The sequence below is a fragment of the Ostrinia nubilalis genome, chromosome 15, assembly GCF_963855985.1.
Source record: "Ostrinia nubilalis chromosome 15, ilOstNubi1.1, whole genome shotgun sequence".
NCBI classification, from domain to species: domain Eukaryota; kingdom Metazoa; phylum Arthropoda; class Insecta; order Lepidoptera; family Crambidae; genus Ostrinia; species Ostrinia nubilalis.
The window spans coordinates 3,762,371-3,789,845 of record NC_087102.1 but is presented as its reverse complement, the minus strand read 5'-3'; the positions used below and the strand labels follow the sequence as shown (position 1 = coordinate 3,789,845).

At 40.4% G+C, this 27,475-nt stretch overlaps 2 protein-coding genes and 2 long non-coding RNA genes across 4 annotated transcripts; 1 reads left to right on the top strand and 3 right to left on the bottom strand.

Moving 5' to 3' along the window:
• On the bottom strand, positions 1–13,362 carry LOC135078777 (beta-1,4-N-acetylgalactosaminyltransferase bre-4-like). Its single transcript, XM_063973330.1, has 8 exons — positions 13,270–13,362; positions 12,898–12,960; positions 11,114–11,258; positions 10,719–10,816; positions 10,057–10,240; positions 9,325–9,447; positions 230–325; positions 1–149 (listed from the first exon to the last, which is right to left on the bottom strand). Exons 4-8 carry the CDS (start codon positions 10,777–10,779, stop codon positions 2–4), a joined length of 612 nt encoding a protein of 203 aa, XP_063829400.1. The 5' UTR covers positions 10,780–10,816; positions 11,114–11,258; positions 12,898–12,960; positions 13,270–13,362; the 3' UTR covers position 1.
• A 780-nt stretch (positions 13,363–14,142) lies between these two features.
• Positions 14,143–20,526, bottom strand: LOC135078776 (uncharacterized). Its single transcript, XR_010258662.1, has 3 exons — positions 20,193–20,526; positions 15,214–15,376; positions 14,143–14,226 (listed from the first exon to the last, which is right to left on the bottom strand). It is a non-coding gene; the product is annotated as an uncharacterized LOC135078776 (long non-coding RNA).
• A 48-nt stretch (positions 20,527–20,574) lies between these two features.
• LOC135078775 (uncharacterized) lies at positions 20,575–21,792 on the top strand. The gene is made up of 4 exons (XR_010258661.1): positions 20,575–20,603; positions 20,795–20,917; positions 21,270–21,365; positions 21,556–21,792. It is a non-coding gene; the product is annotated as an uncharacterized LOC135078775 (long non-coding RNA).
• Positions 21,793–21,798: 6 nt separating this feature from the next.
• Positions 21,799–27,309, bottom strand: LOC135078774 (sperm flagellar protein 2-like). The gene is made up of 2 exons (XM_063973329.1): positions 23,946–27,309; positions 21,799–23,842 (listed from the first exon to the last, which is right to left on the bottom strand). Exons 1-2 carry the CDS (start codon positions 27,248–27,250, stop codon positions 21,799–21,801), a joined length of 5,349 nt encoding a protein of 1,782 aa, XP_063829399.1. The 5' UTR covers positions 27,251–27,309.
• Between the last annotated feature and the right edge of the window lie 166 nt (positions 27,310–27,475).

The following is a 27,475-nucleotide window of genomic DNA, read 5'->3' as shown; positions in this document are numbered from 1 at the left end:
CCTATGACATTGTCTTGTTAGGATTAATATCGACTAAAATATGTGTGTATGTATGATACATAGTTTTGGATACTATTTTGTAGTGGCAGTTTGACAAACCGTCGATTTTGTAAGATTTCTCATCCATTGCAGTTTTGAGAAGTTTCTTTCTGGAATAATACAAAATTTAAAAAAATCATCTAATAGCCCACAATGTACAGTAGTTACAGTACAGGTACTAGTACAGTACCTTGTAGGATTCTCTGGTTCCTGTTTATGTGGTAGGGCCATATATTTAGCGATAGATTTGCTATATCTGGTCAGAGCAAGACCTGAATGCTTAATTCTGAAACAATAAGATCATTAACACTATAAATAAATATTCTTGGGCATTATACAGCGTATTTGGTAGAGGGTTAAGACTACTTCGTGGGTGTGAGTAAGGTAATGCTGGCCAAACTTCATTTGTCTTGTAATGGTGCGTCCACACTGGGCGAACGGGCTCGCGCGGCAAACTCGTCATCCTGCAAGAGCAGGGTGAGCAGGATGTCAAGTTTGCCACGCGAGCCCGTTCGCTCTGTGTGGACGCACCATAAGAGGAACTGTAGGATAAACACAATTGTAATGGCGGATTTACAATAATAACCATTAAAACGATAGCTCGTTCGCACGCGTCGAGGCGATGGGCGCGACTGGACAATAAGGTCGAGTTCCGCGGATCACAAAGCGCGGCGGCCGTTGAAAAGAGCGCGCCGGGTGAGCGCGCGAACCCGCGAACCTCAAGCCCGCCAAATGCGAATCCGAGCGTCAGAGCACAGATAATACAATACTGTTTGGAGGGCCGTTACATACTCCCCCTCTAGTTCGAACACAGCGTCCTCGCGTTCGGACTAGGACTATACCTGCGTGGGCGTCCGCGCCTACGCTTCTCCCTAACAGGGGCCTCTACGTCACCGATGAATGGGCTTAGGTTGGATGCGTGATAGCGACCTATAAGTTCGCTGTTCCTAATCCCCTCCAGCAGGTAAGTCGTAGGACTAACAACCTCGCGAATGCGATAGGGTCCATCCCTACGGGGTATGAATTTGGCGGTCTGGCCAGGTGCGGCGTCGTTGGGCCCTTGGGTCTTTAACAAAACAAGGTCACTCACCTTATAATCCGGGGGTGCGCGCCTACCTTCGTCTGCGCACGCCTTCTGGGTGGCCTGCGCGCGCTCGTGCACGTCGCGGGCCTCCAGCAGCGCGGTGGACAGCTTCCGCAGGTAGGGTGTGATGCTCGCCACGAAGTTGTCGCTCTCCGCGATGGCCTTCATATCAGCCACCGCGTCAAAATCAAAATCAAAATCAAAATCAAAAAATATTTATTCAGTTTAGACCACAAGTGGCACTTATGAACGTCAATAGAAAATAATAAAAAAAGAAAAGGTAGCCCTTATGGGGCACTTTACATGTCTCCTTATCTTTTGGGCCCTACCAGCGCTTCGAGACAAACATATGGCAAGTGCTGAGAAGAAACGCCGGAACAAACTCAGTCACCACTTATTGCCAGGAATTATCTAACGGTAAGAATAGTCAAATTTAAGTACATCAAATATGTGCAGACTGAACTGACCACGCATCCTTGTCATCAATATAGTCTCGAACCTTGTAGTACCCTTTGGACATAAGGGTATTTTTTATATGTATCTTAAATTTGTTTATTGGCAATTCGACAAGGTTGTGTGGTATTTTGTTAAATATGGTAATACATTTCCCCAAGAATGAATTACCTATCTTATGCAACCTAAATGATGGAACAGCAAGTTTATTCTTATGTCTCGTGTTAAATGAGTGGACGTCACTTTTCTTAGTAAATAAATGTATATGTTTACGGACATACATAATGTTATCAAATATGTATTGCGAAGCCACAGTCAATATATTGATTTCTTTAAAAACTTCTCTAAGCGAGTCACGTGGTTTAAGACCGTATATTGCCCGAACAGCTCTTTTCTGTAAAATGAAAATTGATTCTATGTCTGCTGCTGAGCCCCACAGTAAAAGACCATAAGACATAATACTATGAAAATAACTAAAATATACAAGCCTTGCTGTTTCAACATCAGTCAAGTTTCTGATCTTTCTCACCGCAAAGGCAGCTGAACTAAGTCTTCCCGCCAAGGCAGCAATATGGGGGCCCCATTGTAATTTACAGTCTAGGGTAATACCTAGAAAGACAGTAGAGTTTATCAGTTCAATGCGTTCATTATTTACTGTAATATTAGTATTAACTTGTTTGACATTAGGCATAGTGAATTTTAAACATTTAGTTTTTTTTGCGTTTAATAGCAAATTATTAGTTGTAAACCAGTCTAATACTTTGGAAAGAGCATTATTCACGTCGTCAAATATTTCCTGACGCCTGTCAGTTTTAAAAATTAAAGAAGTGTCATCAGCAAATAATACTATCTCACAAAGGCCCTTTGAATAAAAAGGTAGATCATTTATATAAATCAGAAAGAGCAATGGTCCCAGTATTGAGCCTTGGGGCACTCCCATTTTTAGGGGGGCGCCCGAAGAGTTAGTTCCGTGAATATTTACTTTTTGTAATCTGTCTGAGAGGTAAGAGTGTAATAGGCTTAAGGCCTTGCCTGATACGCCATAATGTTCTAGCTTAAATAACAGAGTTTGATGATCAACACAGTCAAACGCCTTCGATAAGTCACAAAATACACCAATAGCATCCTTTTTCTCCTGCCAAGCATCGAAAATGTGTTTGATAAGAGCAACCCCTGCATCGGTCGTACTTTTCCCTTTTGTGAACCCATATTGTTTTTCATGAAACAGTTTATTTAAGTTAAAATGAGACAGTAGTTGATTGAAAATAATTTTTTCAAATATTTTACTGAGCGCAGGTAGTATCGATATAGGTCTAAAGTTGGATGGGTCACTTTTGTCTCCTGCTTTAAATAATGGTATGATTTTACTATGTTTCATCAGGGTAGGGAACTGACCTTCGTTAATACATTCATTAAAGATATGAGCTAAATGGGGAGCTATAAGAGGAATGATGGGTTTTATTATGTCTGTTGATATGCCCCATATATCCTCTGTCTTTTTTATATTTAGTTCTTTGAAAGTTTTTATAATAACTATGGGGTCTATTTGTCTAAATTTTAATGGGCTATTGCAAACATCAACACAACCCTCGAGAAGAGACATTGCCTGATATGAACATGAATTAAGATTGCTTGTTGTTATGATTGGTACATTTGAGAAGTAACCTTCGAATGCGTTTGCTACCTTATCATTGCATTTAATATACTTATTATCAATTTTTAATGCGAATGTGTCATCCCGAGATATAATTCTACAAGTTTCTTTATTAATACAATTCCAAGTAGCTTTAATTTTGTTGCCAGAGTTTTTAATTTTGTCACGTATGTAAATAGATTTTGCCATGGTACAAACTTGTTTAAAAACTTTTGAGTATTTTTTTACATATTCTATAAAGTCCGGGTCGCTACTATAGGCTTTTCTACCATATAATTCAAACATTTTTTTCCTACTAATATAAATACCTACTGTAGCCCAGTCACTGAATTTAGTTTTATTGTTTTTAATAATAATTGTTTTCTTAGGAAAAGTTTTATTGAACTCATTTTTAATTAATTCAAATAATTGCTCATATAAAATATTTATACTACAGTTAAAATAATGCAAAAGTGGGACCTTATTAGATATTTGAGATTTAAATTTGTCTTTCTGGGATGCAGTGACTGGTCTATATTCTATTTCCTTGCTCGATGGCACAAAATGGTGTTGAAATGACACTATTTGACCGCAATGATCAGAATTAACAAAATTTATTATTGATTTCTCTAGCACTAAGCAGTTACAGAATATATTGTCTAAGCAAGTAGCTGATGTTGGAGTCACCCTAGTTGGTTCAGAGAAAAGATTTAACAAGTTAAAAGATTTGAATAAATTTAAAAACCGTATTGAAAGAGAGGAATCTTCTATTATATTAATATTAAAGTCTCCACATACAACTACTTTCTTTGAACTATTACACACTCTTCTAAGTACCTCTTCCATTGTGGTTTCAAATAATTCATAGTTACTAGATGGGGGTCTATATACACATACAATAACATAGTCGTCCAGTTCTGCACATGACAGCTCAATAGTTCGCTCGACAGAGAGAGATACAATATCTTTACGCTCTTTACATTTTAATTTATCATTGATTAATATTAGTGACCCTCCACGAATAGCTAACTCTCTAGTGAATGAACTAATAAGCTTATAATTATTAATGCTCAGCATTAGTTCATATTGCCTGAGCCAATGTTCCGTTAAACATAAGACATGAATATTCAATTCTTGGATAAATAACTCAATTTCCAAGTCTTTGCCGGAGAAGCCTTGTACATTTTGATGCACTAAATTAAAACCGTTAAATTTCTTTGTACCCGAATTTTGTATGCCAGAGTTATCCTCTATTGTCTTACGATGTAATTTAAATTATGATTTGGAACAGATTCCAAGGGTCGAACATCCATGTTCTGCTCAATAAAAGCAGTTTGGCTAGCCAAATTAATGGCTAAATATTTAATAAAATATGATAGCGAATTCGCTATTCGTCTTTTACAATATTTATTTAGATAATTATATTTATCTATTGTCAATAAACATGTATTTTTTAAATAATTGTTAATGTCAATTACATGGAATTTGCATTGATTATATGTCAGTGTATTCAATGTCAAATTCAATTTATATCTTAAATTATTTTCCTCCTGTGGCAAGCTTCTACTGTAGGGGAATGTGAACAAAATTATTTTATCTACATTAAGTAAACATAAGCTATCAAAAATATTTAGTAGGTCTTTTTTGCCTACATTGCCCCTATTTCATGCCCCATTTTCAGACGGGGCTCTCAGCTCTCTCCCGAAGGTGAGGTAAGCCGGTGAATGTCCAGTACTCGCCGTTACAGCGGAATTCATCGCGAACCTGATGGCAGCAAGGTGGGCATCCCACGATGTGTGGTCCTTCCCTACGAGTATCGCCAGTTGGGGCTTCAGGTCGCGGTTCTTGCGTTCGACGGGGTTCGCTTCCGGGTGGTACAGCGGCGTCAGCGACTGTTTGATACCCATCACGTGACAAGCCTGCTGCATTACTTCACCAACGAACTGCACTCCGTTGTCGCTGATCATCCGTCGGGGAACTCCGTACCTCAGGAACACTTCTGCGACGAGGACCTCAGCACACTCGGCGCTAGTGGCGCTCTCCAGGGCAAAGAGCTCAACCCAACGGCTGCAAACATCTTCAATTATCAAAATCCAGCGGTTTCCCTTCGCGGTCTTCGGTAAGGATCCGAATAAATCCACAGAGATGACTTCAAATCTCCGGGTTGAAGCAGGGGTCTGGAGTAGTCCGGCCGGCTTCCTGTTGTCTGCCTTGTAACGCTGACATGCAACGCACCGTTTGATGTACTCGGTAACAAAGGCTCTCATGCCTGGCCAGAAGTAACGGCTCCGGATGCGTTGTAGAGTGCGATCGACGCCGAAGTGTCCTGCGGTTGGAGCGTCGTGTAACTCGGCGAGTATCTGCTCTCTCTCGTGCTGTGGAACTACGAGACACGTGCAATCTTCATCGTCAGACTCAGGTAAGCATCTATACAGTATACCGTCGGATATCAGGTATCCTCGGTTCGACCAGTTCCTCCCGCTGAATGGATCGTCGGTCTCTTCCAGGTCTTCAATTATCTTCTTCAGCTCGAGGTCCTTCAGCTGGTTTTCTCGCACGTCAGCTGGTGTCCTGTGCGGTACGTCGACGGTCACCAAGCATACTTCGCATCCACCTGGGTTTTCTTCGCAACCGGCGGGGCGGCTCAGTGCGTCGGCTATGACGTTAACCTTCCCGGGCGTATACTGGATCTGCAAGTTATACGCCTGGAGCGTCAGCGCCCACCTCGCCAGGCGGCCGCTGGGTGATTTTAAGCTCATCAACCAGCGCAGGGGTTGATGGTCTGTCTTCACGACGACTTCCGATCCCTCGATGTAGCCTCTAAATTTGGTCACCGCCCAGACGACGGCAAGGGCTTCTCGCTCGGTGGTCGTGTAGTTTCGTTCTGCAGGTCCTAGGAGACGGCTGGCGTATTCTACGGGCCTCTCGTCGGGGCCCTCCCCCTGCATCAGAGCGGCTCCGAGGCAGTACCCGCTGCTATCCGTCCTCAGGGTAAAAGGCTTCGTCTCGTCCGCCTGGCGCAGTATCGGCGCGGTGACGAGGAGCTCCTTGATCTTGTTGAATGCAGCTTGCTGTTCTTCGTTCCACACCCAGGTGCTGTTCTTCTTGAGGAGGTCAGTCAGCGGCTTAGCAACAGCAGCGTAGTCTGGTATAAACCGCCGGAACCAGCTGGATGTGGCCAGGAAACCCTTCAGCTGTCTTTCATTCTTCGGGGCAGGCATGTCTGCGATCGCTGATGTCTTCTCCGGGTCGGCCCGTAGGCCTCCAGGCACGATGATATGGCCCAGGAACTTGACAGAGTCTCGGGCGAAGCAGCTTTTCTTCCTGTTCACGCGCAAGTTGAACTTCTCTAACCTGTCGAGTACTGCTTCAAGGTCTTCTAGGTGTCCAAAGAACGATTCTGATAATATAATTATATCGTCGAGATACGCTAGGACGTTTACAGGCCTCCTTTTCTGCATAGCAGCGGTGCCTCCTCCTCTGTCCTTTGGCTCAGCATTATCTCCGTTAACGAACAGGTTCGTTTTGAATCTGTCGATCAGTCGCTGGAACGTGGCGCCAGAGTTGCGAAGTCCCATCGGCATCCTCTTGAAACAATAGGTACCGGACGGCGTAACGAAGGCGGTGACGTCACGGCTCTCATCAGCGACGGCCACTTGAAAATAGCCAGATTGAAGATCTAGCGTTGTCATGAAGCTGGTGGTCTTGGCTGCATGAAGAACGTCCTCAATCCTGGGCAGCGGGTACCGGTCGGGTTCTGTCACGGCGTTCAGCTTGCGGTAATCTACGCACAAGCGTACTCCACCATCTTTCTTGTTGACAAGAACCACGTTCGAAGCCCAGGGGGACTCACACTCTTCAATAATATCAGCCTGCAGCATCTTCTGAAGCTCTTCTTCCAGGATCTCCTTCTTGCCTTGTGACAAGCGGTAGGGCGGTGAGGCGATAGGTTCTTGCCTCTCATCGACCCGGATCCGGTGCGTAGCGTAGCTGGTAGGTGGGCCAACCTCGGCGAAGCGGTCGGCGCGGCGCGCTAGCAGCTCGTTCAATTGTCTTCGCTGAACAGGTGACAGCTTACAACCCTCGTCATCTCTCAGCGTCAGGGCCGCGGCATCGAGGCGCATCAGCTCTGCGGCGTCGGCGGTCGGCGGGGGCGCTGGTGACAGCAGGTCGTAAGTATCTACAAAAGAAAACTTCTGTTCAGGTAAATCGGAAAAACTCCAGCTACGTTGTGGTACATCTAACATGACGTCAGCGCGCACTATGAAATCATGACCGAGGAGGGTACGATTCTCAGCCCCAAGTATCACGTAGAAAGTGGTAGGTATGCTGCGTCCAGCCAGCACAACGGCGGTATTACAAATCAAAACATCTCGTACCTGCGAGGTTCCATCGGCGAGTCCTACTGTGTGACGTGCGGCGTGAAACTTAACACCATTCTCCAGAAGGATCGCGTACAGTCCAGGGCTAGCCACGGAGTGAGTAGCGCCGGTATCCAGCATCGCGACACCCGCGCGGCCGGCCACCGTGATGTTAACCAGTGGGCGCACGGCGCGCGTGTTGTCAACAATAACATTCTGAAAGTCAACTTTGTTACTTTCCCTACTCACACTCGCACTTTTATTCGCACAAGTGGTACATTTAGAGCGCACTGTACCTTCCTGACCGCATCCATAACAATACAACTTACCTGCCGGTCGGTTATTAAGAACAGGTGGTGAAACATTCGCTTTAGCAGGTGTAGATTTCGATCTACATTCATCGGTGACGTGCCCAAAACGCTTACAGACATTACAACGTGGACGATTACGTATAGGTTTCGCTGTGTTCGTACTAGAAGAGGCCGTGCTATTATGATTGTTGTCAACATAACTAGACTGAGCACGGGATGGGTTAACATGTATCGTGGTATTGGATTCACGCGAAATATCTTCAACACACCTCGCCTGCGCGAGTAAACTATCAAGGTTAACAATATTGTTACGCGGCACTAATTTTTTAATGTCATTATTAAGTAGGCCGTACACGATGTCAACTTGCACTTCTTCATCCAGTTTGTATGGTAATCTCGAGAGATTAGCGCGCACTCGCGATATAAACGAATCGGCGTTTTCTTCGCCTTGTTCCGAGGCGAAAATGTCCCGGAACACGCGGTAGGCGGGACGAGGGGCGCCGTACATGAAGCGTAGCCGGCGTATCGCGTCGTCCCAGGTCGTCACGGTGGTCCGTACGCCCTGCCACCACACGGCGGCGTCTCCGGTCAGCAACATGGCCAGGCCGCGCAGCGCGTGTTCGTCACTCACTGCGGCGCACTCTTTGTACACGACGATGTTCTCGATGAACGCCTCCAGTACCTCGGCGCTCCGGGTGGCACCGTCGAAGCGTGCGGTGCACCGTGTGAAGTTGCCGCCTTGCGGCGCGGTCGCGGTCGTTGCCGCGGGGTCGGTAACTCGGGTCGGAGTCGCCGGCGGCGGCCCGTGTAGGTCGCCGGCCGGGGTCGGAGTCGGTAAACCTCTGATGACATTGGTGATCAGTCTCGCCAACTGGTCCTCTGTGATGCCGATGACGTCGTTGCGGCTGGTAGTAGTCGGCGTCGTCGCCGAAGCTTCGCGGGCGGGTATGGCGGCGCCGGGCCCCGCGATCACAGTCGCGTCGTCGTTTTCGTCATCGCTGGAATAATATCTCTCCTCTTCTTGGCTATCTTTGGCCGTGCCTCGGCGTGTCTTCGGTGGCATTTTCTCACTTCAACACAATTTTCAATCAACACGACTCACTGGGGTCGCGGTACTTGTGGTTTCTCTCGAACGTTCTCGAACTTAGAACGCGAGGCCACTCGTTGGGCGCAATTGTAATGGCGGATTTACAATAATAACCATTAAAACGATAGCTCGTTCGCACGCGTCGAGGCGATGGACGCGACTGGACAATAAGGTCGAGTTCCGCGGATCACAAAGCGCGGCGGCCGTTGAAAAGAGCGCGCCGGGTGAGCGCGCGAACCCGCGAACCTCAAGCCCGCCAAATGCGAATCCGAGCGTCAGAGCACAGATAATACAATACTGTTTGGAGGGCCGTTACACAATTTTATTAATGTTCTGCTTCTTCCTCTGCAACTTACCTCCAGAACATATCAGTGTCCTCCCCGCCCCACCCCCAGTAACGGTTGGAATACCCGTTCACCTTTTCAAATTGACTCGGAGTCATTACAGATACGCCGCCATAGTGACTTTTGTAATTTTCTCTGAAAATGAAAAATACATAAAATAATATCATCGCATCACTCAATGTGACTACATTTCTTGAAGGAATAGAAGGTGGTGGACTAGGTGGACCGACGATCTAGTGAAGGTAGCGGGAAGTACCTGGATGCGGGCACCGCAAGACCGGTCGTTATGGAAATTAGGGGGAGGCCTTTGTCCAGCAGCGGATGTCATTTGGCTGAAACCAAACGAAATGAAACTATCGAAGGTTCTTGAAATTTGTATGTAGGTACATTATCGTTCCTTTCCTTATTATTAAAGCAGGAAGGCGCTGGACGCAGACCGCTACCAACCGGGCAACATGGAAAACATTGGGGGAGGCCTATGTTCAGCAGTGGACGTCCTATGGCTGAGATGATGATGATGATTAGTTAGAGCAGGGGTTCCCTAAATTATTTGAGACACCCCCGCCTTTCAGCCATTTCGCATCGAGCAGTCTGGATTTTCTTAGCGGTCGCAGGATTATGTGGCTCGCATCCCCCTTTCCAGGTCCCTGCGCCCACCCTAAGGAGTACACCCCCACTAAGGGAACCCCTGAGTTAGAGGAGAGGAACCTAGTTTGTTTAAAAATAAAATAAATAGATACAAACGATTCCGGCCTCCCAATGACATACGCGGACATATGTCGCGGCCAAGTCGGACAGCTGTATTTTATCCTGTCGGTGGTCGGCAGAAGGTCCACATCGTGGAACACCATGCACTCCCAGTTGCCGTGCTTCTTCGCCTCCAAATAGCCCACGTTCAGAAGGCGACCCCTGTTGAATTGTTCTCTCCCTGGATAGTGTTTTTCAAATGAGCGAGCATGTAACAGAAACAGTGAATGGATACCCCACCAATTTTAGATATTTAAACACACTTACACCATAGTAGGGTGCAAGCGTAAGAGTATTCCAATTTCGGTAAAGACATAGAATCGACATCACAGATCATCAGAACTGACGGTCAATGGGACAGCGAGGTTTTGGAGTGGAGCGTGGGACGTCCAACCACAAGATATACCGACGACCTTTAAAAAGGTAGCATGAAGGCGCTGGATGCAAACCGCTACCAACCGGGCGATGTGGAAATCATTGGGGGATGCCTATGATCAGCAGTGAACGTCCTGTGGCTGAAGTGATAATGATAATGATAGAAAAACAAATACTTAAGATAGGTAACTATTTACACAAGTTCCTTTCAATATCACTCGGTTCTATTAAAAATAATTTGGAACTATTTAGTCCATTTAGATAAAACAAAAAACGTCGCTTACCATTTTGCTCTATAACAAAAATCCTATATTCTAATCCTTGTTCGATCAAAAATGGATGCATCACATATAGAAACACGACCAAATTCCTCTCTCGATTTCTACAAATTAAAAGTAAATAGGTAAGATGGTACTTTAAATAGTTTTAAAATACAAGTCAGTCAAGAATGTTTACTCATGTAGGTACTTAATACTTACGCCCGTATTCACAAACTATGCTTGCTTAGGTGAAGCAGCAAATCGAACGCAATCGATTGAATAGAGCTCTGTGATTGGTTCGTGTGTCACCCTGTGCGTCCTATACTACGCACTGAGAGGCCTCATAGTAATGTTTGTGAATACGGGCGTTATTTATTTTTATATACATATTTACTTTATTTAGACAGATACTAATCTACCTGTAAGGCACAATAACTGCAATCCTGTGTCGAGCCCGGCACAGCGGTGATTCGTAGTACCCTCCCTTCGAGAGCTGGTTCCGATAATATACAACTCCTGTCAGGTTATATTGATTAAAAATATAATCATCAGTTTCATAAGAACCTGAAAAATATTAAACTTCGTTGTTACAAGCATAAATACAGGCGCCCTTTAAGCAGATTTTACCATCGTCGGATAACTTTTAACTGAAGAATAAGTTTGGCACATTGACAGTTTCAGTATGGGAAATATGTCAAAATGACAAGTTTATTCTTCAGTTATAAGTTAACCGACGATTTCAGGAATGACAATTGCAAAATAAAACATATGAGCAGTGAGTATGTAAGTACCTATTTATTGTGTTATTTAATTTATTTAACTTCGGCCCGCGTTCTAAAACTGATAAATTAATACAGTGTGAGTCACGTTAAAGTGTACATATGAAAATAGATGAAACTAGACCTATTTTTATCGACAAAAAAGAGGTCAAAAAATTTTTGAGATTTTTTTTTAATTTTTTATAGAATTTTTTTTCTTCCATTTACTTATTGTAAAGAAAACGTAATAACTTTTAAACTAAGCGGTATATCCTGATAAAATAAAAACAGTAATAATGCTAAATAACAGGCGATGCTAAAAAGATACATAAAATACACAAAAAATGCCAACAAATAATAAAAAACGATACTTTTTGAAAAAAATCTGCTTAAAAATTCGTGTTTTTTTGGTTATTTGATAAATTTCTCCAAAAAATGCCCCTATAACAGGTGGTTTTTATTACTTTGTATTATTCTCTATCGTATTATCTTTGTAAAACCAAAAATCGCATGTCTCTATCCCTATCACAACATTTGCTATGATCGTTTGAACAAAGGCCTGCCACAACATTATACTCCGCTACAGGTAGAGACAATTTTAATTTTAACTAAAATGCTTATTTTACTTCGAAATCTTTTGTTTTTATTTGAAATCTAACTTGTCTTTATCAAAATTAAAAATCTAGAGCCATTTTCAGTTTCGTTATTAACGAAGCGTTGAATGGCGCGCCAACGATCATTGCAAACGTTGTGATAGGGATAGAGACATGCAATTTTTGGTTTTACCAGGGTAATACGATCGAGAATAATACAAAATAATAAAAACCACCGGTTATAGGGGCATTTTTTGGAGAAATTTATCAAATAACAAAAAAAAACACGAATTTAAAAGCAATTTTTTTTCAAAAAGTATCATTTTTTATTATTTGTTGGCCTTTTTTGTGTATTTTATGTATTTTTTAATATCGCCTGTTATTTAGCATTATTACTGTTTTTATTTTATCGGGATATACCGCTTAGTTTAAAAGTTATTACGTTTTCTTTTCAATAAGTAATTGGAAGAAAAAAAAATCTATAAAAAATTTAAAAAAAATCTCAAAAATTTTTTGACCTATTTTTTGTCGATAAAAATAGGTCTAGTTTCATCTATTTTCATATGTACACTTTAACGTGACTCACACTGTATAATAAGTAATCTACCTACTCGTATTATCGTACTTCTGGAGGAGGAGGAAAGGTTCGGGAGTGGAGGCCACGTACCGGAAAGCGCAGCGTAGGACGTCCACCCACAAGGTGGACCGACGACCTCATAAAGGTAGCAGGAAGGCGCTGGATGCAGGACGCCACCAACCGGCCATTATGGCTATCATTAGGGGAGGCCTATGTTCAGCAGTGGATGTCCTGTGGCTGCAATGATGATGATGATAATTACGGTACTTACTTACCTTGTACTGGGCGTGTAACTGAAGGACATACTGGCTGGTATTTCTTTGATCCTTTTCTGGTATCTGCAAAAGAAAATATCGTAATAAACGTGATTAGTATTTAAATGACCTACACAATAAAATTGATAATAAAAACAAGTAGAGTACGGCTACTACACTTGGCATTACTTCTGAAAATATTTCACCTAAAGGCGTTAAGTTCGACTTATAAATTTCAAAGCAGAGAATTATGTTTAAATTATATGATACGGATGTTTAGTAGGGCTAAACATAAGCACTAAAATCATAGAGTTTATGAAAATCTACCAAAATAAAAACAAATAGCTTATGATATTTTAAAATCACATCAAGCACGTAATTAAAGTAACGTACCATTGGAAAAGTCATTTTTTTCATTTCTAGCCGGAATACGCGCCAAGAAAGATGAATTCTTCTTTCTTTTCTTTGGTAGAATACGACTAGTGATGTTAGCTGAAAAAAATCGCTATGTAGGTAGGTACAGATGACGTTCATTAAGCTAAATATTATAATATCGAATAATAGGGGCTATTTTGTAACAAATATTTAGAATCTGATGTGCTGAGACGACTGTACGTAACGAAACGCAAACTACAGAGCAGAGCGGAAAATGAGAAAAAACTACATTCTTAACAATACACTACGGATGCGCCTGCTACGAAATACACGAAGCTGTAGCAATGCTACGGATGCGACCTGCTACGAATTGCTCATAGCTGAAGCAATGCTACAGATGCAACCTGCTACGAAGCACTCGTAGTTGTAGCAATACATTACAGATGCGTCTGCTACGAAATACTCGTAGCTGTAACAATGCTACAGATGCGACCTGCTATGAAGTACTGGTAGCTGTAGCAATGCTACGAAACGACTTGCTACGAAGCACTTATAGCTTTAGCAATGCTACGGATGCGGCCTGCTACGAGATACTCGTAGTTGTAGCAATGCTACAGATGCGAAATTCTACAAATCACTCGTAGCTGTAGTAGCAATGCTACAGATGCGCCTGCTACGTAGACCATACTACGGGTCTAGGAGTAGGTTCGTAGTACGATGTTCGTTTTTCAGTGATAATAGTCTTTCGCCCGGGTGACGAACCAATCACAGAGCTCTATTCAACGCTGTGCGTTCGATTTGCCGCTTCACTTAAGCAAGCATTGTTTGTGAATACGGGCGTTTAAATTGTTAATAATCTATCGAACTCTAGCCGGTTTTTCCCTACAGCACTTACTTTCTTGACGCAACAGAAACACCGAATTGAAGCTTACAGGCACGGACATAAACGAATGTTGTTCTTGTTCCATCTCGGACCTAAAATCAAAATAAATATGAGGTTATATCTGAAATACGTATATTATGTAGTAGCCTTACCATGTTGATGACAACGAAACGACTATGCCACATATTTTGACTAAAGTGTAATTAGAAGCAGGCCCCTCTTTCCCACTGGGCACTTTGGGCACGTGCCCAGGGCCCCGCGACTGAGGGGGCCCCCTGTCTACTCAAAAGACCTTTCTCCAGATGATATGGGCCCCCCTTGATCCTTAAGTGCCCAGGGCCCCTAGTAGGTTAGGACGGCCCTGATTAGAAGCTTGGCTCTACACGAGATCTGATAACTTTTTCACAGTGCAAGGTTCATACGGTTCGTCTTAGCAACATTTTACATGAAAATGATTTTGGTAAGATGGTACTATCTATCTCTATCAACTACATTAACATTCGTTTTTAAACAAGAACGGTCACGCCCTATAGAAAAAAAAACCCAGACCCGACAGTAACGAGACATACCTCAGTTTTTTTTAAGACCGTTCTTCTTTATAGGTCTAGCCTTAACTCAGTGCCTGAGGTTTGAGAGCAACACGAGAGGAGTGACATTGACATTTTGAGACGTGATAGAGCATATTAACCTGAAGATCTGAAGTCTGGCTGACGTTACAAAAACACCCTCCCGTGCCGCTTCCATAACTCAGGCACCTGAGTTATGGAACTGAGTTAACTGAGGCTACTGAGTTAACGAGCACGTAATTATGTATTCTACGAAATAAATTATTGAATTTGAATTTCAATTTAAGCGCTAGACATATAGAACAGGTACAAGATTCTTATACAAGTTATGCCCAAAATTACTGGTTTCGTATGTTTCAGCCGAAAGACGTCCACTGCTGGACAAAGACCTTCCCAAGGATTTCCATAAAGACCGGTCCTGCGCCGCTCGCGTCCAGGCACCTCCCGCGACCTTACGGTCCACGTAGTAGGAGACCTGCCCGCGCTACATCTTCCAGCTCGTGGTTTACGTACATTTGATTAGTATGTGTCACAGGTGTGGTGTCAATACATGCGACGACCAGGTAATACGCCAGGGGAGCCAGGAGAAAAACCAGGAACCAGCTGCGTCTGTACCCTGTTTTAGACGGGGGAGAGTCCAGGCACTCGTGCAGGGATAATGGCGCGCGTTCATGTTCTGAAAACAATAATCTTATTTGTAAGTCTAGATATCTATAGATGACGTCAATCGTCGTAAATATCGATAGATGACGTCACTACCTTGTCTATAAGCAATTTTGTATAAGTACCCATTCTTATAAGATACACCATACAAGAATGCGTGGTAAATTCAGAGAACTGCTCCTGAATCAATAATGTACCTACTACTGCTATTTCTATTTATTTATCAGCAGACAGTGGTGACTGAGTTTGTTGCGGCGCTTCTTCTCAGCAAAAAGATTATGAGACATGTAGAGGCTTCTTAAAAGCAAAATATTTGGCGAATTGTAAGTACTATTAACAATAGTCTACACAAATAAAGAAATTTTGACTTTGACTTAATAGAAACAGTCTTTAGGGTTATCCCACTTTGTTCACTTGGGTGAACAAAGTAGATTTTTTAGTATCCTCATTTCACCTCGGAACTTAACCATTTTTACCCAGGTGATATCACTGAACTGACTGAAGGAAGACTGAAGCAGTCGCCTTTGTTCACCTAGGAATTAATTCACCTAGGTGAACAAATGCGACTTAATTTATGGATTATTCTCTGTATGATATATAGTCCCTAAGTCGCCTCTTACGACACCCGCTATAAGAGTAGGGGTTGGTGACAAATGTATTCGACTCTGCCGTCACCACACGCTCTTTGAAAAACATCAATCTTTTAAACTGCTATCTCCAACCCGCCTGCCAAGTATGGGGATTATGGCAAAACCCTCCACTATAGTGGAGGAGGCTCATAGTCCAACAGTGGACTGTAAAGGGCTGTTGATGATGATAATGATGACGAATGGATTATTATTTTTTTGCTATTCGGTTCTAAAAACTGTTTTTACGAGTTTCATTACGAGTGTGATTTTTGTTAATGCAAAATAAGTAGTAATTTTTATGTAGCATTAAATTAAATAAATGCATAAAAAAGCTTAAGTGCGCTTTATTAATGTTTTAATTGATTGTATTTTAAATTTATGTTCAGCCAGCGATGGTTCTGAAATTACTATTTAAAACTCCGCTGTTCGTTTGTTTGTAAGATAGGGCTCTATCTTATGAGATAAATATAATATTACTATCTTTTAAGATAATTGTACACACAATAATTAGGTAAGTACATATGCAAAACTTTAGACACTTACTTGACCCAAGGTACTGTGTCTTGATGCTCTTCAATATCCTCTTAAAAAGTATTAATCGGAACATTTTATTTTAACCATCACCAAGTAAACACCACACTACAGACACGAGTGTCGCACGCGCACCTTCACTCGCTGTGAGAATTCAACGTGAAATGAAAACACGGGGATGTTTGCATTTTTAAAGACATTGTTTTGGAAAGTAGGTATTGATCAATTTGCCGACCTAGTGGTCCTAACGTTTCTGCGGTCGCGGGTTTGATGCCCGTTTTCACCAACAATCCCTAATTTCTAAGTGATGGTACCTAACACATAATTATTATTTTCATAGGAGTCACTTAAAAATTAGGGATTGATGGTGAAAACGGGCATGAATGCATGCTCTGAGTCATAGGAGTTTAGACTTTAGTGGATTAGTATAATTATATCTTCTCTAGAAAGTTGTCTTACTACTTTCTACCTCAATAAATAGTCTAAACACGGGATGATTCAACAAACGCATCTCTCTACGTCTTATAAGAAGGCACTAACGTCCGTATTCACAAATATTACTATGAAGTCTCGCAGTGCCCATGGACGCACAGGGTGACACATGAACTAATTACGAGCTCTATTCAACGCTGTGCGTTCGATTTGCTGCTTCACATAAGCAAGCATCGTTTGTGAATACGGGCATAAGTATCTTAAATGAAATATTCAATGGACATACAATCTTAAAGAAACATCTCTTTACAAATTCTGGTAACACGAGTACCTACTTTCTCATTAACATAAACATGTGTAAATCCCGTGGTGCCTACGGGATATAGGCCTGTACACCCACTTTCCTAAGAACCTTAGAAAATTACACAACTCAGTAATGTTAACTAACATTAACGCCGACAATAACAACCTGTTTGTTTGCAACAAAAAAGGAATGCGTTCAAATAACGTAAAGAAGTTACAAATAAAGTGAAATGCTTATTGGATCGATTTCATTGCCACAGTGAGTAAATTGTGTTAGCAGTGCATACCTACTTTTCAAATTAAAATTCATTATTTGTTGATGTATAGGTAAGCTCTTTTTAGGGCACTTATACACGTCCCAATATAGCTTGCCTCACCACATTTGATAACAATAAAGTTCAATTTAACATTTCTACTGCAGAGCTTTTTGAGTGACCATGAAGAATGTGGCTTCAAATATAAAGGGCTGCAAACACTGGATATTCGTAATAGGCATTATTGTAATTTGTCTTCAACATCACTATGTTAACATTGATCATAAATCTCAACGTGCAACCCATGCCACGAAAACTCCCAAAAAGCGCAGAGAAGTAATACGTAAGTTATTTATTTTTATGTCATACTGTTCTCTGTGTTCTCCTTTAACTGTAAGTTGTGTAAGTTTCATCATTTCATCCACGAAGACGCGCCCCACAAATTTTTGCTTTGGAAGCGCGGGGTGCGGGATTTGATCCAAGCAATCCGAGCGTCGTTATTGTATTTGTAGTATGCGTGTGCACTCATTTTAGCGTGTACCGATGACACTCAAACATTAGCGGAAGAATGATGCGGCGCGTCTTCGTAGATGAAACGAACCTACGTTGAATTACGTATATTTTATCTTAACAAAGTCGCTAACTGTCTGTAGGTACGCTTATTAAGTCCTACATCTTTGAAAGTACGCAACGGACTATAATGCAGTTTTTTATTTATTTATTTTTTATGCATATACAAGGCAGGTATTTGACCACAATCGCACCTGATGTTAAGTGGGATGCAGTCTAGGATGTTTTCAGCAAGGGTGATTCCAGACTCCAGAGATAAGTTTGTTCACTCTTAGCTCGCTAGTTTATTGATAAAATCTAAAAACAGTGTGATTACGAAAACTCTTTAATAAACGTAGTAGAGATGGATGGACGAAATTGGTGAATGAAAGTTTGTATAGCGTAGAGTTTGGTTCCGGGATGATATTTGAACGCCATTTTTTGGATAGACTGAAATGTGGGGTAAGCAGCAGTATTAAAACCAATTTGATTTCAGTGAAGCTTGGTCATCACCGTTTAATGTCTTACCAAAGATTTAAATCCATGAATTTGTCGTTGAAAAATGTGGGTGAGTATTTTTATTTATAAAATGTTATTATTATTCCTTTTTCACCATTGTAAGACATAGTTGAAAAATATATTTTACTTAATTTCATTCTACTTTTTATGAAACCAACTCAAATATTTAAAAAAGTTTAGTGTAGTTGCTTACTTTATAATACATAGACATGAGCATGAAGTTCAATCGAACTTGCATAGAGAATCACAAAACAAGCATCATAAAAATACAATTTATTTGTTCCCATACCTGAAATTTTCCTGCACAGAAAAATAACTTGCACTCAATTTGACTTTTGTTTTACAGGTAAGAATGAAGTTATCCCTCCCTATCCCGAAAACACACCGATATGTTTCTTCAACAAGACCAATTTAGGTAGCTCAATATCCCCAGTTTACTTTTACACCTGAATTTCATAAAAACCTTGCTTTACTAGTCTTGAATTCTTCTATAGTCCAGTCGCCGAGCACGTACAATTTCGTCCAATGACCCCAAGCTACCCATCCTTATCACTCGCGCGTAATTATATTGCTGGCACGCTCGCACACTCATTGATCTTGGGGTCGTTGGACGAAATTCTACGTGCTCGGCGACCAGACTTCACCAATAATATCTATAAAATTAAAAAGCAATGTTCCATGTAGCAAATCTTTAAAATTAGGTACCCCTTCTGACGCACGACAGCACGTTATTGTTGCAAAATAATACCTATTACATACAACTATTTATACAGGGTGATTGGGATACTCGACCTATTTATTCCTTGAAAAGGGTGATAGAGATTAGCAATAAATTGCACTGTAATTTAACTATAATATGTAACAGTAGTTAGCTTGATGAGCGTGTTGTCTTCTCTAAATATCTAATTATATATACAGGTAGAATCCGCGTCGACCGGTCGTACATAACGCCACGTAACGTGGAGAGACTGCGACTGGGAGTCAGGCCTGGTGGCTTCTATGCACCCCCGCACTGCCGGTCGAGGCATAAAGTGGCTATTTTGGTTCCATTTCGGTAAGAAACCTAGATACTTAACGTAACGCAAAGTAAGACGTCTACACACGAGGTGGACAGACGGCATTATGATAGCAGGAAGACGCTGGATGCAGTCCGCTACCAACCAGCTAATCTGAATCTGCAAATCATTGCAGGATGCCTATGTTCAGCAGTGAACATCTTAAAACTTATATGGCTGAAATTGCTAAAAAGATGATGATGATGATTTTATTTTTGACTTCAAGAATCCTAAGTAAGGATTTATTTTACTTCTACTAGGAATACCAGTATGGAAATACTTGCTAGAAGATTGATTAAACAATTCCTGTTTGTTCTAGAAATAGAACGACCAATTTGTCCAAATTCCTGAGGCATATTCATCCATTTCTGCAAAAACAACTCCTACAATATCGAATTTTCGTCATTGAACAATACGGTAAGTGTTTGCCTCTTGTATCTGATCAAAACTTAATTAAATGCCTTAAAGTCTGATTGAAATATGTTAAAAGATTATCTTGTTAACATTTTCTGTAAATTATTACGAAGATCTTGTCAGAAAAAGTAAGGTTTACTCACAGTTAAATGTTTCACCAGATAAGCACAAATTCAATAAAGGCGCGTTGTACAATATCGGCTACCTAGAGACCCAGAGGTTCGGCAACTGGGACTGCCTGGTCTTTCACGATGTGGACCTCCTCCCGATGGACCTGAGGATCCTGTACACCTGCCCGAGGAGACCTACCCACATGTGCCCTGCTCTGGAGTGTTGGGGTTACCAGTAAGTACTTCGGTGACTGACACAATCATTATCTTGATTTATGGGCAGAAAAGCTGTTTTTAAATACACATTACAGGAGGTAACGTAACGGGTAACAAGTGTACTAATAAAGTTCGATCCTCTTAGAAAATTGTATAGATAGAGCATGTACCTATTGCAATTGCATGCAAGGGTTCAAGTAGTAGTAGTATGTAATCAGATCAATGCAGGTTTGAATCAGCTTAATTAATTATATCCTATGAGAAAGAGGAACCCCGTGCTACGAGGGGCACATTACAGCACTTTATCAAAGTGTTGTAACATCCTGGTGTATTGCAACATCCTAATAAGATTATTAAAGGAAGGGAGGGGACCAAACCCAATCAAATTTAAGATAATTTTGAGTACACTTATCTTCCAGAAAGCCGTACTATAAATTATTTGGTGGAGTAACTTCGATGCCGACGGAGATGTATTTAAAAGTCAACGGATATTCCAACGAGTACTGGAACTGGGGTGCAGAAGACGACGATATGTTTATACGGTATTTTATAAGTTTTTTCATGGAATGCAATGCCGTCGGATCCAGTGATCCGATTATAATGATCGCCATATTATCTGTATTGTCGTTGGGAGGATAGGACTTGAGAACAACGGGAGGTAATTTTAATTATTTTATTCAATTCCCTTTGTCCCCATCATAGGGACAACGGGAATACAGGTTCATTCCTGCCCTGCTGCCGGGTGACCTCAGTGTAATCATCAATGTAAACCTCATCAATTTTATTTTACAATATTGAAAACTGTACCAGCTCTTTTTATTAAAGGACGCGAATGATTTTGCATGAAGCCAAATATTCTTAGATTTAATTTAATTTATCCCCATAATGTTGCAGAATACATGCGTCCAGGCTTGCCATATGGAGGTATAACATGAGCATCGCTCGCTTCACCTGCCTGCCCCACCCGCGTGGTATCCTTAATGATGACAGGTAAGTTACTATCATGGCTATTGTGTAGGTGATATTATGGGTAATTTTCTTTTTATTTTATCTGAAATAAGAACTTTAATCTGTATCACACTTATCTATAGACGATCTGCGCATATTTGTATTGTTAATCTGTATTAATAATTAAATTTTAATTAAATCCCACTCATACATTGATATGTCCTTCCTACAGGCGAATAAAGTTAGCAACGGCAAAGAAACGTTTTAAGTACGAAGGCCTGAATAGCTTGGAGTACAGGTTAATAGCAATTATCCAGAGAAAATTATTCACGCACATCCTGGCCGATGTAAACCCTTTCAATTATACTGTTTGAGTAATAAGCCGATGGGAATAACAACGTTTTATTTTAATGACACAGGTAAGGAATAGATAAAAATAAAATAAATACTTAGTACTTGACTTGCCAAAGTCGAATTAAATGAATATCTTACGCACTTCCTCTGCTAGGTTGAGCGCAGTAAACTTCTTTACTTTGTGAAGCAATTTGCAAATGTTTTGATCGGACACAAATTTACATACGTAAATGTCTCCATTATCGGTGTCCACTTCTAAACGTTTCAGTGCATTTTTCACTTGATCGATGTAAGGGGTAACCCTTTCTTCTGGTATTAGCTCAAAATGCCAGGGCAAACAGATTTTGAGGACATTCCATATGGCAGCTTGACTCACAGCATACGCCAAATTGAGATCTTCTTGAGGTTCACTTTTATGCTCTTCTTCTACTTCTTCTTTTTCAGGAGGCTTTTCCTCGACCACCTCGGCTTCTTCTTCGCAAGGTCTACAGATAAAAGTTGTCTTAACATCGGTATCCGATTGTGCCTGCTTGCTTCGCGTCGTAACAAGACTCTTCTGAGATTTGGGCAAACGAGCGCTCTGGGAACTGTCCAATTTCTTGCCTTTTGGTGCACCTTTGCCTTTCTTGCCTTTTTTATCAGCATCAGGTGGAGGCTCAGAGTATCCTAACTCTATTATAGAGGTTCCCTCACAGATATTTACCACCGCTGCAATCACTTTGTCTAAAAACTGATTAGTACACTTCAACGCACAAGCCAGACAAGCATCTCTGTATTGCTTTTGTTTTATTAATTTACAAACAACCTCTTCGCAATCGTCAAGTGAAAAACAAGTCTTTTTACCAACTGCCATCGACAATGCTGTAACAAACCCTTCAATAGGATCGACATTTTTACAAAATGCCAAAAGAAATGCTGAATAATTCATTTTGTTTTCAGCCACCTCAAATAATTCAAAAAGGAAATGCTTGATTAAGTTCTTTCGCAGCACCATGTATTTATCTTCTGGGTCGAATTCTTGTTCAAACCAAAGCTCTTCATTGATGAAATCATCTCTATAAATAAGCTCTGTAGATTCCAGATCATTGCAGCGAAATCTTTTGCGGACTTCGAGCAATTCTTCAACCGTTGGGTAACGTACGTTCAGACAGTAAATAAGGAAGTCTCTCCAGTCAATATAAGCAGTGTCGCCAAACATTAAAAACACTAACTTTGGGATTTGTTCAGGATCTACTCGCTTCCAGATTTCTGGTATAAGGGGACCGTCACACGACTCTTTACCAAAGAAAATAAAATCCTGTAGCATGTAAATGAAAGCTTGCTGCAGAGAAATACCTGTTGGAGCAACGATCTTGAACTGGGTTCTTAGTCTCGCTAATTGACCTACTTTGAACTCTGACTCCATAACCATTTCTTTGATCTCGCCAGTTGTTGAAGGAGGCTCTGGTGGAGCAAATTGTAGAAGATTCGGATCAATGACAAAAGTGTCGTGTTCAAGAATTAAACTTTCTGAAATCTTTCTTCCTCCTTCAACCGCCATTTGGAGATATTTGCAAAGCCTATCAACAGACTTAATTTCATTCATGTAATAACTGTTTATGTCGTTTTGCACTTCCATGAAAGTCTTGTAAATATGGTCATTAAAAAGTTTCATATCGCGGTAGCACTTGTATTGTAGAGCCAGCATACGCAAACTAGCTCGATACATTTCTCCGTTGATTCCCATTATCCATTCATCGATACACTTCAAGGCGTTTTGCTTGAAAATTTCTTCAAGGTTGATAGATTCTTCTGAAGAATTTTCATCCTTTCTTTTAGTCGGCGGCACAATCTTAGCAACTTCACTATATTCACGACTTATAAGAGAACGATAAGTATCGTTGGTATCTTTAATAACCTTTAAAGCAAACTTAACATTGTTTTCAATTATTAGATTGAATGGGTTATTGCTGTAATCAATTTCAATGTTTTTCAACTGTAAATCTTGAAAGGCATTTTTCAACTGCCTGTAAACTTTATCTTCACCTCCCTTCTTGCTTCCGGAAGTTTCGTCAGATTCTTTAAAGATTTTGGTCAAGTCTTTTGACGATAGTCTATCATTCGGAGGCATTTTCTTAATCATAGCGAAATAAAAGTCATGAAACGTTTGAAACGTTAAAGTGGACCTGAAAATTAACAGATGGTATGTATTAATCTTATTTATCGAGTAATTTTTGAAAATTTTAAAAGAAATATTAAAAATATAATATGACGTAGTTAGTAGATTACCGGTTTAATTCTGTTTGCATGCACGATATGTACGTGTTCACCATTGTTGTGAGTTCTTCCATAGCCCAGTTTTCGCATATAAGTGCCTGCCTTTGATTCTCTGCATATAACTTGCGTTCATCACAAATGTGGTAAAGTCTGTTTTGTAATTCTTTGACTCTACAATGCCATTCGTTTTTAGTCAAATGAATATCTCTCCAATCATTTTCAAAATCATTGTACTCCTTTTGGAAACGACTAACCAAATCCTGTTTGTGTGATGGTAGCGTTATAATTTGTTCCATTTTATCTTTGATGAACCTGGCATATGGCACTAAACAGTTCATTTGTAAGCGTTTGGCAAAAAATAAATTCTGCATGTCATTGATATACGTTTTCTCAATTTCCTGCCAACAGGTTGCAAGTGCGACTCCTATTATTTCTGCAATAGGGATTTCACCATAGTCCCAATCTTCTTCCCCGGGTAATATTTTTACCTCTTCCGAACTTAAAGAGGTTTTACTCTCAATATGTTCCTCGCCATCTTCCTCTGCGATCATCAACATTTCTTCGTGTAAATCTTCTTTGGACTCAGGTGCCTTTACTACTTCTAATTCATTTGTTACAGACAGTCTACTTAATTTAGAAGATCGGCGAAGCTTTTCCTTTGATCTACCATTTGTAACCTCTGGTTTAACGATTTTAGATTTTGTTCTTTTATCATCTGTACTAGGAAAATCTAAGAGACTCAAAACATTTTCACCAAAAAGCCTATCACAAGATTTTAATGGCATTAAATAATCCCCAATCACATATTTACATATTTGTGCAAGGAATTCTTTTTCTATTAGCTCATAATACATGCTGTAGTTTATGCCCAGTACAGCATAAAAACGATCGATCATCTCAGAATTTTCTTCAGTTAAATCCCAAATTACTAGTTCTTGGAGAATATCTTCTGTCTCTTTCAATCTAATATAACAAGAGAAATAGCTTTCAAATGGCTTTTCAATTCGCTTTTTATGTGGATCATTAACTAGTTTAGATACCCTTATATCTTTGTATTGATCTGTCTCCTTCTTTCTATGTTTTGCAATACTTTCTTCCAAATAAATATCGTCTCTATCGTCTAGTTCACCTTCATCAGGCGGAGCACGACCAGAGAATGTCTCTTCAAGGATTTGTGCCTCGCGATATGAGTTTGGATAATTAATTATAACAAAACCGTTAATATCGTCTTGATCTTTTAGGTACTCTACTATCATGGCTGATAATAAATGGTCAGTCAACGTATCGCCAAAATTAAGCGTTTCATATGCATATCTTCCCAATTCGGCTGCAGGTGATAAAACTATTTCTTCTTCTGGAATAGTCTTGGGCGTCTGTGTTTGTTTAGTATTCGGAGGAATCACCCCCAATATTTGTGAAATGTTTGGTTCGCTACTTTTACTCGCTGTTTCTTCTTCAATCTTCATTAGCTTGATCAGCTCCTTGTCTTCTTCTAACTGAGCAGCAGCAATAAATTTATCAAATGATAACTCAATATCAGTGCATCCGACCATTTCAACCTTAAACCTCTTCAAGCTAAAGTTAATAGCAGACTCAAGCCGAACGACGTGTATTTTACGCATATTGAGTAAAGTTTGCATTGCCACAGTAATTGATCTGTCCGGAAGACCACGTAAAATCGCTTTAGCTGTATATGCTGGCAAAGCAGCTGGTGGTCTTGGTGGAGGATAAGGGTATTTAATTTCAAGTAACGTATACACGACGTGTCCAAGAATTCTTGTACCTAAATACTCGTATTTCCTCTCTTCTGATTCTGGGTCATAATTAGGGATTAACAAATCCAATGTCCAGGGATATGAATAATTGTGATATTCCATAAATTCACAATCATTTAGGGATTCTTGTCGGTCTAACTCTAGTCTTATAATTTCTTCTTCTTCTGGTGCGGGCTCTTCTTCTAAGCCTTGTTCTTTTAAAATATTTTCCATGGGATCAAGAATATCGAAAATAGGTTGCTGTCTAAAATATAGATTTTTCCATTCATGAATAAAATGGTTAGGTATGTCATCGCCAATCAATTTAGTAAAGTATGCATATTTTGTAGCATAATCAACTATGGAAAGCATTGTTTCGTAACATATTTCATAGTAATGCTGTCGTTTTCTCTTCATTTTTTCAGCATATAATTTTTTGTGCAACATGTTTTGTCTTTGCTTCTCAAAATCTATTTCAGTTACTTCTAAGTTTATTTGCTCTTTGACATTATCGAGAAACTGGTTGAATTGTTGTTCTCTTTGATCTGCAAACTCTCTTTCTGCTCGAATCCTGTTTTTGACCAAATCACGAGCTTGCTGTTTGGTTTCCATTATTTTAGTGCACATTTGTTTTTCAAACTGAGATAATTTCATTACTTTTTTGGCTAGTTCTCTATCCAGTTTTCCTTCTTCTTCGGCTACCGAGAGATCCCACAACGACCCACTGAGGACATTCCTTACCTGCTTCTGGAACTCTTTGGAGTCTGATTTCTTACGCAATCTGCAGTACAAATTGTCCATGTAATCTCTAACCCAGTCTGTATCAACCATTGATTTCTTTCTTTGTACAGCTTTTTCTTCCATTTCAAGCAGTTCTTCGTAGGTATAATTTTTGAATTTACAAGGATATCGTAATGAAAATTGTTCCATTTCTTTTCTCGTATTTGGCATCTCTGTAGTCTTATGAATCTCATACTGCAGTAGAGTTTTAGATTCCTCAATTTTTCCTAGCATTTTTGAGTATTTGTGTCTAATATAATCGTAGGTATCTTTTACTTGTTCCGTTTTCTTTCTCTGCCAATCGATAAATTGTTTTTCATTTAATAATGGCTTGGAAAGATTATCAACAAAAGATTCTTCTTCTTCTGGTATCTTTTCCACTGTAAATCTACTTTTCATCTTTTCGACGAGACCGGAAACCATTTTTCTTTCGCGTTTGATAAAGTTAGTGCGGTCTCGCTTATCCAAGTGGAGAAATAATTGGTAAAACAATCGGAGTAAAGCAGTGCCTTTACCTTCCTTGACACTGGCAAGGTCTGTATCGTTCAAATGAACCTCCAATTCTTTTAACCACTCGGATAAATATTTCCAATTATTTTTGAGGTCCTCTGCAGCATTGCTCGATCTGATAAGAAAATGTTTCTCTTCGTTGATGACATTGTAGCTTAGAAGCACGCTGGCGATTATGTAGCCATTTTTCATCATATCACCGAATTCTTCTGGTTCCCATTTTATGGGTCTTCGTAGTCGTTCTGTTAACCACTCTTTTAGTATCTCAGCCATAATGAAAATTGGGAAAATACATGAATTAAATAAATTGTTTGCGTGTTGTTGTTGACATTGATAACGTGAATTTGTCAAATTAAATACTTTTTTATTACCCAGTCAAAAAAAGGAAAGCGGTTTTAAATTGTATGGTAGAGAAAATATTTTGAAAAAAGGATTTTCAAAAAAGGTAAAAAAACGGCAATAGTAGAAACTTCAGTAAATTGGAGCACTCTAGGCAGG